Raw genomic sequence first — 17,184 nt, forward strand, 5'->3', positions numbered from 1 at the left:
ATTCCCACTTTTCCTCCCAGAAGGCTTCCATCTTTTTGATCATTTCTGATTCAAATTCTTCATGGGTTTGTGGAGAGTTTCTGTTTCCTTTAGAAGGTTTTGGAGCATTTGCTTGTGTTTCCTCTTCTATCTCCTCTGTATTTTGTATTTTTGCTCCATAAAATGTGTCCAAAGTCTCCTCCTTCTTCTTGTTTTTCTTGGAATTTTGGGGCTTTTGTGCTTCTGTGGAGTTTGCCATCTCTATCTGATTGGGGAGGACTAGCTTTTCTTATGTCTGTCTGGTGTTCAGAGGTTTTAGCCCTAGGCAAATTGTCCGTTCTCCTCAGCTGTTCTGTCTTCCCGGGGAGGCCAGGAATTGCTGGTTTTTCTGTGTAACTGCCCTCCCCAGTTCCCTCCCAATGCTTCTCCGCTTCCCCACTTCCACGCTCTCTACTTTATATATTCTTATTGACTGATTCTTACTTCCATTCATTCCTCAGGCTATTCTCTTTGCCTTCAATATCTTCCTCCACATTGTATATTGAATTCCTATCACTTAACTCCTCTTTTCATGAGTTTCTATTCCCTTTTTCCCATCTCCCCTTCCCATTTGGTAAAGACCTTCCCTTTCTTGGAGCTCAGGCAGTACTTTCTATATTTTAGATTTTAATGAAATGCTTTGTAGAATAGTTATTTATATATGGGGACCATATTTCATCTAAATTGTATGACTTCTCATGTACTTAACACAGTGTTGTGCACATTGTAGTTAATTCATAAATATTTGTTGAATAAAAGAATGAATGAGATAGTCTCCTTTTTATTCATTGACTCAGATTATTTAAACCCTTACTCATTTGCTAACCTGCCTTTAAAAATATTTATAACTTTTTCATTATCACCTACATTTCTCAGTATATGGTTTCTTATTTCCTCAGAGGGAGAAGGGACAGGGAGAGGGAAAGCGAATGTGGGAGGGAGAGAACTGTTTGGGTAAACTAGCTAACACATTGAACATCTAAGATTTCATGCAGTATCCTATATTTATAGCTTTTCAATTTCATGTAATTCAAAGTGTCTATTTTATCTTTAATGATTACTGTTATCCTTTTAAAAAATTTATTAATCATTCACTATCAGTAGTTGTTATGGGAACATCTTCTGATTAAAAAAATTTATACTGATATGATCTTTAATAAGATGTTTGTTTTTATTGTGGTATGTAGTATGTGCGTATGAATTGAATTTTTGTCTGAAACTTCTTTTTAATTGCAATAATTTAAGATGTGATATTGTCTTTTGTTTTCAATTTGATTATTCAAGAATTTTGTCTAGAATGGATTCTCTTTTGCTTAAACATATCATATGTGGTAGATTTCCTCAAATGAGTGGTTTTTGCTACTTTTCTTAGTAAGATTTTAATATATAGATCTGTTTTGATGAGTGAGTCATTCACATGAAAATAGACTGTCTTTTATTTTGTGAACATAGAATATCTTATTTCTTGAATACATGGAGAAGATGGTGGATTAGATGCCAAGAAACATCCCTGCCTATCCTAGTTCCCAACAGATTGATTTCGCATGACTTCATCTCTTTGAAGTTTTCTTATTTCTGAAATGAGGAATATGTCTTGACTATCCCTAAGGCCTCTGCTGACTCTTGAATTAAAAAAAAATGTTTTGAGAATCAGAATGGATCTCAAAATCTATCTCAGTTTTTACCTAAATCAACAACATCCAAAATTCTGCTTGAATATCTTCACTAATACTGGAATTTACTACCTCAAGAAGGAGCTTGGAATTATTTGTTTGAAATCTTTTTCTTATGCAAAACCTAGATCTGAACCGTGAAGATATTTAGTTATAGATTAAGTAGCTTGTTCCATTTATAAAAATCATATCATCTCAGAAATGTAAAGTATCTTAGAGGTTTTTTCTACTCTCCCATATAAGATTATTTACTTTCACAGTATTTAGAAGGAGTTATGGAATTAAAGAATTTTTGTGTTTAAAGGGACTTTAGTGGCTATTTATTTTAAATCAACGAAGATCCTTTGTAAAAATGTCCCTAAGAACTGGTTGGTCATACAACCCTTTCTTAGAAACCTCCAATGAGGGGGATTCCATTTCCTCCCAAGTCTGTCTATTCTACTTTTGAATGACTCTTTTTGTTAGGAAGTTTCTTCCTTCCTCAAACTTAAATATACCTTTTTTCATCTTTTATTGCTACTAGTTCTGACTTGTCGGTGCAAATGGAAAAATTCAAATCCGTCTTCTAGTTAATGGCCCTTCAAATATTTTGACAGCTTTTGTTTTCGCCTTAAGTCATATTTTCTCTTGTATCCTCCTAATGACTTCCCGTGTTGACTCATTTCATAAGGAGGTAACACATTCCATTGTCCAATGTGAATGTCCCTTTTTGCTATATTTTTTTCTTAGATTATTTGTTTGCTTCCCCTTAATGCTCCTTTATTGGTCCTAGTTCTCTTCTAAATTCCTTTGGGTATCATCTCTATTTTCAGGTTCTTTGGAATTATCACATTTTAATTTTTCTTTTGAAATGATCATTAGTTTATGAAAGGCAGGGTCTCTGTATCATACTTCAACTTGGTATCTCTAGTGCCCAGCATAGTCCCCCGGAATTATATGATATTTAGTAAATGATTGTTAAATTGAATTAAACTTCTCTAAATAAAATACCTTTAATTTTAGTTGGTTTTTGTTAAACAGTGACACATTTCCTTCCTAAAATTATCATATATTTGACTTTTCTAGAAAAGCTGTATGGTGACTTTTTAAGTTGGAAACTAGAAGAAACACTTGCTCAGTTTCCCTTACTACCAGGAAAGACAGCAACATTCACTGTAAATATCAAAGTGAAATTAGATTTCTCCTGTCAAGAGAATCTCCTACAAGATCTCAATGATGGTAAGTCTCTTTTTTTTCATTTTATTTTACTCTGTTCAATTCATAAGCATTTATCAAATGTCTGTTATATTGCTAGACACTGCTAGATAGGCACTGTGTAAAGATAGAAATTGTCTGTGTCCATAAATTTGACAGAAGGGGGCATTGTTCAAATTCTCTTCATAGTACATTGATAACAGGAGGAACACATTGCGGATGGACATAAACTATTCACCAGTGGTTTATTGACCTTACCATGTAAATAGACTATCTTTTTTTCCTCTCTTCTGATTAAATATTTCTCTGATATCTTTCACCTCATTGCTCTTTCACAATTCCTGCTTTGCAATTTGTTTTTCCTTGACCAAGCTCATCAGGATGCTCTCCATTGTCCTTGGTTGAGCCACACACCATCACTAGAATATTTATGTTAAAGAATAGACATTTGATGGCAAGGTAGATAGGACAGTGGATAAAGTACCAGGCCAATAGTTTGGAGGACCTGGGTTCAGACACTTCCTAGCTGTGCAACGTTGTACAATTTGGTTAACCCTGATCACCCAGCCTTTGGTGCTCTTCTGCCTGAGAAAGGATATTATGATAGAAGGTAAGTATTTTTTTTAAAGGACTTTTGTTCCAAAAGTTATTAAAAGAACCTCCCCATTTTCTAAAACCTACTCTCTTCATCTTTTCCATTCAATCCAGGACAAGCTCTATAAATTGTCTCTATACATGTCAAAATCATAGAAAATACCTTGAAAGATGAAGTAGAAGAGATAACTTTGTTGTTCAACAATCCTTTGCTTATTATTATCATCAGGCAAAGATTAAGACAGGAAGATGTATTTTAACGAAAGGTATTTGTCTGTTTTGGAGGAGACCCAGCACTGATTCTAAAGCAAAGAGGGATTCCTTAAAGATGGTGATGTTCCTCAGAGGCTATCATCTGTGGATTTACTGATTTCATGAAGTCCCTTGTCATTACAGATTCATGATCATCCAGACGAGGCTCATTTGTCTATCCATATTAAAAAAAAGTAAAAAATGAATGTCTGTTTTCCCATGGGACTCTTCATTAATATAAAAATAATTGTGTAATAACAATGATAAATCATATTCATGTAGAATTTTAATCCTTACAGTCCTATGAGGTAGATAGTGAGGCCATCATGTAATACTTGAGTCAGAGGTCCTGAGTTTGAATCCCAGTTCTACTTCATGCTACCTTTGTGTCCTTGGTCAAGTTATTTATCCTTTTGGAACCTCAGGGTCTTCAAGGGTAAAAATGAGGGGCTCTGAGTAGGTGATCTCTGAGGTCCTTCCAGTTCTAAATCCACGATCTGATGATTATGCAAATATTTTTTCCATTTTAAAGATAATGAAACTGGGACTCAGAAAGGATAAGTTACTTGTCCATTGTCATATGTTTAGTAAGGGACAGAGAAAAATGCAAACTCAGAGTGGTTTGCTACTATTAAAGGAAGTACGTTTAGTTTTACGTTTTAAAAAATTTATATGAGGATATGATTGAATTCTGTCTATACTTTCATTAGCAAGTCATATTTACTTCCCTGCACCTCAATTTTTTAATTCTACAAAATGAGTGAGTTGCATTAAATCATCTTAAACATCTTGTCCAGCTCAAAATCACTTCTTCCTTTGAGGGTGATAAATGTATAGCCATAATGCTACAAAGTCCAATAATGTCATCACTTCCCTCCCCACAATCCCCCATTCCATAAACTCCTGTGACTTCCTATCATTTTCATGGTCAAATATAAAATCTTTCATTTGGCATTGTAACAATTAAAATAGTGGGAGCCATAAACTGTGGCAGTTAAATGAGTGGTTGGCTTAAATTAAGACCGCGAAAATATGGTTTCAAATAAAAAATATGGTGGTTGCCAGGGAAAATTTCCCAAATATGAAATATACCCAGGTCAGCTGGGTTTTATAGAGATTTTTAATTAATACAAATTAAGGAATTAATGAAAGAGTGAGAGTAAGAGGAAACAATGAGAAAAAGGCTAGGCCAGCCCAGGCTAGCCTAAGCCAGCCTAGGCCCAAGCCCTAAGAGAAAGATCAGTCAGTCTTTTATCCACTCACCACAAGATTTGTCCCAAGCAAGATTCTAGTGTTCAGAGAGACACCAGTTCAGCTTTGGCCAGCTCAATCTCCAGAGACCTCTTTTTAGCTCCTTTTAAAGAGAATTTTCTCCTATGTCACCTCCCCTAAGTTCTCACATCTACCAATCACAGTAGACTTTTCCAAAGGACAGACCATTCTTAATTCACACCTGAGTAGACTAAACTTTTGAGTAATTCACACCTGAGTAGACTAAAATCTCTGAGTAAGTTCTCACCTCTTTGCCCTTTGCAAGTTCACAAGTTTCCTGACCTTTATAGGTACTTAGCACCCTTTTGTATTAGATTTAAAAATAGGCACAGCTTAAGAGCTTTTGCCTTACTATAAGTATGGGTTAAGTATTTTTCATTGTTCAGCAAGGAGTTTACAACTTTATCTTCCCATAAGGCATGCTTAAGTATGGTGAAGTAGAGTTCCCACATTCCTGATCAAGTACCTTCATTGTTTAAATGGGGAATGGTCTTAACTAAATTTTATGAAGTAGGGTCTGAGAATTTTTGAGATTCACAGCATACAAAACCCTTCATAATCTAATTCCCTTCTATATTTTCAGTCTTCTTACACCTTGCTCACCTCCACATATTCAGTCACCTGAATGTTTCATGAAAGGGACATTCTATATCTCAGCATTTTTCTGGCTATCTTCCATGCCTGGAATGGTTTCCTTCCTCATCTCTGCCTACTGACCTGGTAGGCCCAACTAAAATCCTACCTTCTTTAAGAAGCCTTTTCTAATTCCTCTTAGTTCTAGTGCCTTCCATATGTTAACTTTGTGTTAACTAAGTGATGGGAATACAACTAAAAGCTGATAGAAAGATAGCCATGGATCTTAAGGAGCTTCTATTCTAATAGAAAAGGTCACACCAAATGGAGCTACCTAGCTTGGGGATAATAGGCATAAGAACTTTGTAGAAAAAGTATGTAGATTTAGCAGTGTAGCCTGGAGAGGAATAAAGACATGCCTGAGGTGGGCCTCCTTCAAATAGGGCTAATGGGAGAAATCAGAGAGTTAGAGGGAGGAAGATTGGTGATTGTGTGTATATCCCTCTAGGAATGGAGTGAACTTTCAGGGTGAAGCGTTTCCTGGGGTAATTTCAGAGAAAGTCCCAGAGAGTCAGGACTGCATCCTGGAAAGGAATGAAGAAATTTGGACTAATCTATAACTGAAGCTCATACCCATCAGTATTCTTGACAAGTGGTTGATATTTTAATAGCTTTGGGGGAACTCATACCTTATGAGGGAACCCATTCCATTTTCAGACACAGTTTTTCCTTGAATCAAGTCAAAAATTTACCTTTTTTTTTTTTTTAAATCTTCTACACCAATAGAAGGATATTCCTAAGTTTTGTTTTACTTCTTGTTTTCTACTTTGGGGCAGAAAACAACAAATATAATTCAATTTCCACTTAATAGTTTCTAAAGAAGACACTACTGCTAGAACTTTCCAGAAATAAAATAAGCTTTCATGTGATAGTGTAAATTCCCTATCTTTGGATATCATATCCAAAACTGATACTTTATCCCTGGATTGTGGACTTGATTATCTTTTAACCTTTCCTATTTGAGATTCTAGGATTTTACAGGTTTAATAACTTTTAAGACATTTAAAAATTGTATATATCATCTTTAATATTCATCTAATGGTGTTTTAAAATATTTTGGACAGAATTAGGGGAAATTTTTGTTGTTTAATATATTAAAATCTAGCACCTTCAAAGAAATTTAATATTATACTAGAACTTTGGAGAAATCTTCTACAAGTTTGAAAAATTTTCCCTCTTAATGTTTATAAATTCCTTTACTATGTTATATTTTAATAAAATTTCATGTATGCAAACAGAAGGTTACTAAGAGTTTGTGGGGAGGAAGTTATAGAGGGGTGTTTGGAATAAATAGCACTGACACCTGCCTTGGAAATGCTTGATTAGTTGCTCTCCCAGGTGGTAGGTCTTGACAAATGGTCTTCCAACTGTGAAGTTTTGGATGTGAGAAATGGAGGAAAAAGTGATGGTGGCTTCTGATTCTGGCCATCTGTGCCATATTTTTAGGCTCCAGGGTGCAGATTGGAATTCTGGGAAGCAGAAATCTGAACACAATGACTAGTTTGTTTTGTCTTCCAGAGAATGTTTTATTTATCATATTAGCGGCTACATGCCAATTTAATTATAGATTTTGGTGGAGCAATCTAGAATTGGATTCATCAACCAAGAACCCTGTCTCTTCTTCCATCTCCTAAAATGCAGGCTATTAAATAACTTTAGAATGGTGGTTATCAAAAAGTGTATAGAAAAAAAAAAACATTTCATGTCTCAATTTACATAAATATATAATACACATATAATTGAAACATGATTATTAATTCAATATCCTACATTGATAGTGAATGAACAAAAATGCTAGTTTAACTAGGGTTTTTGGTTGTACTTTGAGAGTTTAGGTAAGTTTGGGAAGGTGGTGTCACATAGGATAAAGTATATAGGGTGCATAGTCAAAAGATTTAGTGTTAAGACTCCAGCTCTGCACTTAGTAACTGTGTGATATTGACTGTCACTTTCTCTGGTCCCCATTTTCTTCTTTTGTACAATGAGGAATCAGGACTAGATGATGTATCAGGTTTCTTCTAGTGCTGTCTTGTCATTTTCCAACAAAATTTATGGCATAAAATATAAGTACAGAATAGTTGAAGGTTAGATACTTTGTTCAGTATAGTATATATAGTAGTCTCTCGGTGACCGAGAATGACTATTGTCTTTGTGCATTATCATCTATTGATGTACCCTCATGTGGCTTTGGAGTCCAAAGGCTGAGGCGCACAGTTTGTGGCACATGGGGCATGGAACGCCAGTTGTTACGGGAGGGGCGGTTGTGGCCTGGTGTCGGTGTTCACGCGCAGTGGCAAGACGTCGACGTCGTTCATCTTCAAAGGAGGTGGCGGCATGGTGAATGTGGGTTCGCCAGCTGCTTCTGTCAGAGGCAGAGAGTTCTAGTTGCTTTGGTGTCATGCCAGCCACTTAAAGTTGGACTTTAGCTGATCCTCGTATCTTTTCTTTGGTCGACCTTGTTTCCTGAGTCCAGCTGACAGTTCACCATAGAATACCTGTCTTGGTATTCGCTGTGGGTCCGTGAGGATTATGTGTCCAGACCATCGTAGCTGGGTTTTGAGGACCATTATTCGATGCTGGTGGAGTTGGCTCTGTCGAGGACTTCCTGGTTGGTGATTCGGTCCTGCCATTGGATCCTCATGATTGACCAGAGGGAGTGTTGGTGGAATTGCTCCAACTGATTTATGTGCTTCTGGTACAGTGTCCATGTCTCGCAACCATACAGGAGCGAGCTGAGGACCACTGCATTATACACTTTGAGCTTCGTTGCAGTGCTTACACCGCTGTGTTGGAGGACTTTGCAGAGCAAAGGTCGGAAGTTTCTCCACCAGATAGGACTTCCCCTGTCATGTCGACATGAAAGAACTGGATCAGTTTGATGAATTTTGCTAGGCAACCGAGCTTGCTGAGGATCACCCACAATGCGTCCCTGTTCACTGTGTCGAATGCCTTTGTCAGGTCTATGAAGACAATGTAGAGACTTAGGTTCTGCTCAAGGCATTTTTCCTGCATTTGCCTCACTGTGAAGACCATGTCAATGGTGCTGCGATCTTGTCGGAAGCCACATTATGATTCAGGCAGGTTCTTCTCTGAAACAGATGACAGGAGTCTGTTGAGTATAACATGGGCGAGGATCTTTCCAGCAGTGGAGAGTAGTGAGATGCCTCTGTAGTTGTCACAGGCTGTTCATGAGCCTTTGTTCTTGTATAGGGCTATGATGGAGGCATCTCTGAGTTCTGGGGGCATGTCTTCCTCTTCCCATATGCTGGTCAGCACTATGTGGAATGCCTGGAGTGCCTTTCCATTTAAGGCCTTGTACACCTCGGTTGGGATCCCGTCTTTACCGGGTGCCTTGCCTGCACTCATTTGTTTAATGGCTTTTCGGACTTCCTCTATTGAAGGAGGGACGTCAAGTTGTTTAATGGTGCGTTTTTGGGGGATCTGGTCAAGGGCCCCTTGGTCGATTGAAGAGGGTTGGTTGAGAAGCTGACTGAAGTGTTCTTTCCACCTGTTGCTGATGCCTTTTTTATCTTTTATGAGAGTGTCACCATCAGAGGATAGCAAGGGAGTGATGGTGGGTTTTAATGGCCCATAGACAGTCTTGAGGGCACTGAAAAATTGTTTGTAGTTTTTCGTATTAGTAAAACGCTGGATTTCTTTTGCCTTTTTTTCCCCACCATCGGTCTTGCATCTTCCTGATCTCATGCTGCGCCGTGGCTTGGAGAGACTTGAATCTGTCCTTTTTAGGATCAGGGTTTGGGTTATTTTGCTACTCCATAAAGGCTTTGTTCTTTTTGCTCAATAGGTCTTCAATAGCAGTGTTGTTCTCATTGAACCAGTCCTGGTGGTTTTGTTGTTTGGGGCCTAGGACTGCCTTTGATGTTTCCTTCACTGCGTCTCTGAACTGGTACCATTTCTCGGTTGAGCTTCCAGTGAGTGGTCCCTTGGCAGACAGCTTGTTGTGCAGGCAGGACTGGAATGTTTGCAAATAAGATGGATCTCTAAGACGACTCACGTTGTAAAATGCGTGAAATGTCTGGGCGCGGGGTGTATGGGGTGCTTAGGGAGGGGAAGTATCTCTAGTATGGAGGGCTTTTCGTGCCCTCTTAGGGCAGCTCTCCAGTCTCTGACCCCCACCTGACACCCAGCTCTCACTTGTGGCTCCCAGTAGCTGCTAGCATGAGGCAGCGGCCACACCCGGGCAAAGGCTTCAACAGGCCAGCTAAACCTTGTGAGGGTAGCCATTGGGTCTTAGACCCCTGGTGAACCAGGGCTTTGCTCACCCAGCATGTGAATATTGCTTCGACAGAACAGGCGGAAGAAACCAACAAGAAGGTTCAATGGCTGAGATGGCAACGCAGCAAAGCACTGTGGAGTGCTTAGGGCGTGTTGGAGCACAAAAGAAAACATGGCCATCCAATGCAGCTGAGGAAGTCTCCAGATGTAACAATTTTTCATGCCACTGGACCCAGGCTTCCAACTCTGAGAGAGTGGGACTGTCTCTGTGCGTTGACTTTTCCACTTAAATCTCCTTCATGCACAAGTATCTTTGTGCATACTCATCTATCCTAACTCCGTCCACCCTCTTCAAGACCTGAGGCAATGGGGGAGTGGTGACGCAACAGGTGGAGGTGTGTAAAATTGGACTTGAACTCTGGATTTCAATCCCCACAATTCCTTGCTCCACTTCCCCAGAATGCTTTGTAATCTCACCTGGGCCGAGATTGAGAAGGTATTTAACCTGATTGCAAAAGCTTTTAGGTCTCTTTTTTGGACTTCCGTTTTGGAACAGAGGAGTCTTTTCTATGATGTGAGATTATTTTGTCTAGGCCTCTGGCTTAGGCACATGTTTCTTACTTGTATATTCTTTAATCCTTAATTCTTAATAAACCTCTAAAAAATATAATACTCCTTGCAGAGAGAAACTAATTTCTACCTGCCTCAGTCTCCCCAATATTCCTAAATTTTAATCTTTACAGTGACCACTGGCAGTTGTAGTCACGATCTTGCACATAGGGGGCCCACGGACTAGTGGTCGCTCAGCCCTGAAGGGCAGCAGGGATGTTTGGCAGCATCCTGGGCGACTGAGCAGCCCTCTCTAGGACAGCACTGCTCACCCTAATCAAGGGAGGGGACTAGAAATGGTGTCCCAAACATTGCCTGCCCTACAAACACCCGGTCAGCACACCGCGGCTGGCAGGTCATCCCTTTAAGCGGTTGAAATCAAAAGAAACAAAATACAAAGAAATTCCTACTAGGAGTATGAAACATCAGGACATTACTTGACAGAAAGAATACCCCAAGACCTGAGAGAAGAACAGCTCTAATTGGTAAATAACTGGCGCGATATAACATCAACATCACAGCATTAAGTGAAACACGCTTACCAGAAGAGGGATCACTCAGCGAACCCACCACTGGATTTACCTTCTTCTGTGGCATTTAAAAGAGTGGGGGGTTATAAACTGTAAGAGTTAAAGAGTTGAGGTTGTAAACTGTAATGAGTAAAATAGTGGAAGATATAAATTGTAGTAGATATAAGAGTGGGTAAGTAAATTATGACTGCAGAAAATATGTTTTCACTACAGTGTCTTGTTTTAAATCAAATATAAGGTGGTTGCCAGGGAAATATTCCCAATTATGAATATAGCCAAGTCAACTGGGTTTTATAGAGATTTTAATTAGTAATACAATGAGGAATTAAAGAAAGAGAGAGAGAGAAAAAAAAGGAAATAATGAGTAAAGGATATACAGGCCCAAGGTAGCCCTGGCCAACCCAGGCCTAAGTCCTAAAAGAAAAGATCAGTCAGTCAGTTATCACTCACCATAAGATCTGTTCAAGCAAGGATTCTGGGGGACAGAGTCTCCCCAGAGGGAGTTCCAGCCAGAGTCAGCCTCCCTTGAGAGACCTCCTTAGAGATTGTCCTTCAAGAGATTCTTCTCAAGGGATCCTCCTTAGAGCCTGTCTCTCAAGAGCCTCTTCTCAAGAGATTCTTTCTCAAGAGATTCCTTTTTCTTATATAGGGGGTTTTCTCCTATGTCACTTCCCCTAAGTTCTTCCATCTATCAATCACAGTAGACATTTTCCAAAGGACAGCCCATTCTGAATTCACAGCTGAGTTGACTAATCCCTTTAGTAAGTTTGAACCAGAAAAAACACAGCTGAGTCAACTAATCCTTTTAGTAAGTTTGAACCAGAAAAAACTTCTGAATACGTTTTTACCTCTTTGCTCCTTGTAAATTCACAAGTTGCCTGACCTTTATAGGTACTTAGCACTCTATTGTATTAATTTTAAAAATAGGCATGGCTTAAGTATGGGTGTAAGCACATCTCATTGTTCAGCAAGGAGTTTTCTCCCCTAAAGGAGTCCTAAGTACGGGTGGTGTAGAGGTCCACCAATTTCTGATACAAGTAGAGTTCTCACATTTTAGATCTAAGTAGCTTCACTGTTTAAAATGGGGAATAGTCCCATGTAAGTTTACAAGTCTGAGAAATTTCAAGATTCACACTTCTGGAAAGGTAGAGCCACAAATGAAGACAGAATCCATGGTGTTGGCCTGGCCATCAAGACCAGTTTGCTCAAACAGCTGCCAGACTTGCCTGTGGGCATCAGCAAGAGGCTCATGAAGATCCGTTTGCTTCTCAGCAAAGACCGATATGCCACAACCATCAGCGCATATGCCCCAACACTGACCAGCACAGAGGAGACCATCGAGCAGTTCTACTCTGACCTGAGTGCTGTCTTGCACTCAGTGCCCACAAATGACAAGCTGATGCTACTGGGAGACTTCAGTGCCCGCGTTGGCCAGGACCATGAAAGATGGAAAGGAGAGCTCGGCAAACACGGCGTGGGCAAAATGAACAACGGCCTACTGCTACTCAGCAAATGCTCAGAATTCGAACTCACCATCACGGACACTGTGTTCAGAATGGCGAACAAATATAAAACAACGTGGATGCATCCAAGATCAAAACAGTGGCATCTCATTGACTACATCATTGTACGCTGGTGAGACATCCAGGATGTAAAGATCACCAGAGCCATGAGAGGAGCTGAATGCTGGACAGATTGGTTAGAGTGACTCTTCAAATGCGCATTGCGCCTTGCCATCCAAAACGTGCCCAGACAGTTTGCATATTTTACAATGTGAGTCCTCTTAGAGATCCATCTTATTTGTTCAGTTGCAAATATCTATTGATACAAATAGTTATTAGTATTTGATAGATGTAAATTGGACTACGCAGTGGTGCATACAAAATAAATAAAACCTGATTTTTAGCTTTAAGGATCTTACAACTTAGAGAAACAAATAGAACAGGAACAGGGATAAATGCATCACAAATTGGAATATGATACATGTATAAGAGGACTATAAAGATATAACGGATGTAAGATGGAAAAAGACTCAAACTTGAGAAAGCAGGAAAGTCTTCATAAAGGAGATTGCATTGTTTCTGCGGCTCAATGGATGGTTAATATCTCAGTTGGCCAAGATGAGGATGTGGGAAGAAGGCCATTCCAGGTAAGGTAGGATATATTCATGTGACGATGGATATTATAGTTTGGTAAGTCCTACAAAGACCTTTTCTAAGTAAAGCAAATCTGATAAACAAAAAGGAAAAGCATTTTCCATATGTTTCTTTCATGGAAACAGGAGTATAGTGAGTGATTGGATTGTGCCATACCAAATTCTTAAAAACCTCAATGGTAGTGGAGAATTACTGAGCTTTCTAGTCAATCTGTTCCCAAGGGAGCTGCTGTCATTAATACTTTGTGATACCATTGAGTATGATTGTGAGAAAGTCACTTTATCCATCTAAGCCTTAGGTTTCCTTACCTGTAAAATGGGGATAATGATAACTGTAATGGTCTACTTGACTGAGCTTTTCTTAGGCTCAGATGAGATAACACATACACATCCCTTAGCAAATACTGGGGGTTATATAAATGTTATCTTTTGTCATTATCATTAAAAGTCCTCTTCTAAAGAAGTCATGCCAGGAGGGATGGAAAGCTTTTACAAAGGAAATTTTGATGAAAAAGAGGGACAATTCTGGTAAAACAGAAGAAGGGAAGTTTTCTGAATAGATTGATGTGAACTAACTCATCAACCATTTTCGATTTTTTAAAAAATGTATGGAAACAAGGGCAACTAAAGAGAATGACTAAAAACATAGGGGATGGTATTATAAGAACAGCGACAGTTCAGAATAAGCTTAGATAGCTGAGGATGGGTAAGGTCAACAGAAAGAATTTTTTTAACTGTATTACAGAATAGAGGAGGAGAAGCCATAGAATATAAATTGTAGATTATTTAGTCAGTGATAACTAATCACAGTTTGTTTTTTCCTTGTATTTTTCCCTGCCAAGAAGAGTGACCTTTGACATACCAAGGACTGCACAAAAGTGGCCCAAGGCTAGGGAGTAAAAATGAAGAACTAGAGGGATGGCATCTTTACATAATGAACTAACTAGCAGATATTGTCACAGACCCTGTTCCTAATCTTTGATTGTGGATAATAGGAGAGGCGAAGAAGGATTGGAGTTGAGCAAATATTGTACCATTTCAAAATAGGGAAGAGAATAAGATCTGCGCAATATAGGGCAGTGAGCTCTTGGAAACATTTTAGAATGTTTAGCACGAGATTATTAGCAAATATATAGATAAGTGATAATCATGGAGAGCCACTGTGGCTTCATCAAGAATACGTCATGCCAGGCTAATCTTATTTCCATTTTTTGACAGGGTTATTAACCCAGTAAATTAGGGGGAATAATACAGATTTATTTTAGAGAGATTTTGGCAATACATAAGATGAAGTTTCTAAGTTGCTTATGCTTTTATTGTGGAAAAATGCAGAGGTGTAGGCTCCACAGTAATATAGGTAGATGCATTTAGAACTGATTAAATGACTAGACCCATAGAGCAGTGATTAATTATTTAATGTTTCTTGGAAGGAGGTCACCAGTGAAATGGAATACTTATCAAATTTGCAGGTGATATAAGGCTGGGAGGAACATAACTGTCCTTACTGAATGATAGGATCCAAAAATAGCTTAACAGGTTAGAACATTAGGCTGGATCTGATAAAGGGAAATTTAATAAAGCTTGATAATGCATTTAAAAATCAACTTTAAGATGGAGTCCTTTTTAGACAGTCATTTTTTATTTTCCTGGAAAACATCTGAGAATTTGGTAGACTGATGGGAAACATACATACACCCATATGTATATATGTAGAGATAAACACATATCTACATATTTAATGCCTACTATGTGCCAGGGCCTGTACTAAGCAATTTAAAAATATTATCTCATTTAATTCTCACAACAACTCTTGGAGCTAGGTACTATTATTATCCTCATTTTTATAGTCAAGAAAACTGAGGCACACACAAGTTCAGTGACTTGCTCAGGGTTACATAGTAAATATTTGAGGTTAAATTTGAATTTAGGTCTTACAGATTCTAGGTCTAGTGTTCTATGCCACAAAGTTAGTATGAATCAATAATGTGTGTGGCACCCCAGAAATGTTAATGTGATATTGGGTGCATCGAGAAGCCTTATAGTTTCTAAAAAATAAAGCTGATTACCTTTACATGGTGCTGCCCTTAGTAGACCTTGATTGGGTATTGCATTCAGTTTTGGTGATACAGATTAGGAAGAGTCCTTAGAATGTGGAGTATGTATCTCTCTGGAAGATGACAACCTAGATGGTAATGAGCTTTTAGTTTATGCTGGTTAAAGATCATTTGAAGAAACTGGATACTTAGCCTGGAGAAAAGTAGGCCCAGGAAAACATGATCAATGTATTAAAGTAAGGGCTTTCTTGTAGAACAGCCATTAGCCTTGTTCTATTTAACCTAAGAAGGGAAACCTAGAAATAATGGGTAGAAATTGCTAAGAGGTAAATTTGGCTGATATCTGGGAAAAAAAAGAAAAAAATTAGAGAAAAGGACTGCCTTGTGAGGAATTAGTTACCCTTTTATCAGAGGTCTTTAAGCAAAGACTGGATGACTGCTTGCTGGAAATGCTTTACAAGGCAGACTTCTCCTTGTATGAGGGTTGTGGACATGGAAAATGGTTTAACCTGATTATTTTTCTAAAAATCCAATAATTAGTGTTTTGACAAATTTTGATATTAGGGCAGAAGGATTAAATTCACTAGATATCTTCTTTTTTTGATGTTTGAAGGAAAGTTTTACCTATTTCTGTTTTCTCCCTATAGTTTGCTAACTTTATTTTCTGTTTATTTTTGGTCCTTGATTGTTAAAAAGAGATTTTTATTTATTTAAAAATTATTTTATTTGATCGTTTTCATATATTATTCACTGGGAACAAAGATCGTTTTCTTTTCCTTCCCCCCCCCCCCCCCCCCCCGCCTTTCCCTCTCCCATAGCTGACGCATGATTCCACTGGTTATCACATGTGTTCTTGACTCGAACCCATTTCCCTGTTGTTGGAATTTGCATTATAGTGTTCATTTAGAGTCTCTCCTCAGTCTTATCTCCTCCAACCCTGTAGTCCAGCAGTTGCTTTTCATCGGTGTTTTTACTCCCACAGTTTATCCTCTGCTTGTGGGTAGTATTTTTTTTTAGATCCCTGCAGATTGTTCAGGGAAATTGCATTGATACTAATGGAGAAGTCCATCACCTTCGATTGTACCACAATGTATCAGTCTCTGTGTACAATGTTTTCCTGGTTCTGCTCCTTTCGCTCTGCATCACTTCCTGGAGGTTGTTCCAGTCTCCATGGAACTCCTCCACTTTATTATTCCTTTTAGCACAATAGTATTCCATCACCAACATATACCACAATTTGCTCAGCCATTCTCCAATTGAAGGGCATCCCCTCATTTTCCAATTTTTGGCCACCACAAAGAGCGCAGCTATGAATATTCTTGTACAAGTCTTTTTCCTTATTATCTCTTTGGGGTACAGACCCAGCAGTGCTATGGCTGGATCAAAGGGCAGACAGTCTTTTATCGCCCTTTGGACATAGTTCCAAATTGCCCTCCAGAATGGTTGGATCAATTCACAACTCCACCAGCAATGAATTAATGTCCCCACTTTGCCACATCCCCCCCAGCATTCATTACTTTGCATAGCTGTCATGTTAGCCAATCTGCTAGGTGTGAGGTGATACCTCAGAGTTGTTTTGATTTGCATCTCTCTGATTATAAGAGATGTAGAGCAGTTTTTCATGTGCTTATTAATAGTTTTGATTTCTTTGGCTGAGAACTGCCTGTTCATGTCCCTTGCCCATTTGTCAATTGGAGAATGGCTTGATTTTTTGTACAATTGATTTAGTTCTTTATAAATTTGAGTAATTAAACCTTTGTCAGAGGTTTTTATGAAGATTGTTTCCCAATATGTTGCTACCCTTCTGATTTTGGTTACATTGGTTTTGTTTGTACAAAAACTTTTTAATTTGATGTAATCCAGATTATTTATTTTGCATAAAAAGAGATTTTCTAATAAGTAGATGTGATATTTCAGTTTAAAAATAAGAATTATTGAAAGATATTTCTGTATTAAAATGACAG

At 38.4% G+C, this 17,184-nt stretch overlaps 1 protein-coding gene across 3 annotated transcripts in view; it reads left to right on the forward strand.

The window, feature by feature from the left end:
- The window catches only part of TRAPPC9 (trafficking protein particle complex subunit 9), a 1,102,825-nt gene that overhangs the window by 282,437 nt on the left and 803,204 nt on the right, over window positions 1-17,184 (forward strand). For all 3 annotated transcript variants that reach the window (XM_056820755.1, XM_056820756.1, XM_056820757.1), the window contains one exon: window positions 2,757-2,909. In XM_056820755.1, coding sequence (XP_056676733.1) covers window positions 2,757-2,909 — 153 coding nt within the window. The remainder of the gene's footprint in view (window positions 1-2,756; window positions 2,910-17,184) is intronic.

Source organism: Monodelphis domestica, chromosome 3 (assembly GCF_027887165.1).
Source record: "Monodelphis domestica isolate mMonDom1 chromosome 3, mMonDom1.pri, whole genome shotgun sequence".
Lineage (NCBI taxonomy): Eukaryota > Metazoa > Chordata > Mammalia > Didelphimorphia > Didelphidae > Monodelphis > Monodelphis domestica.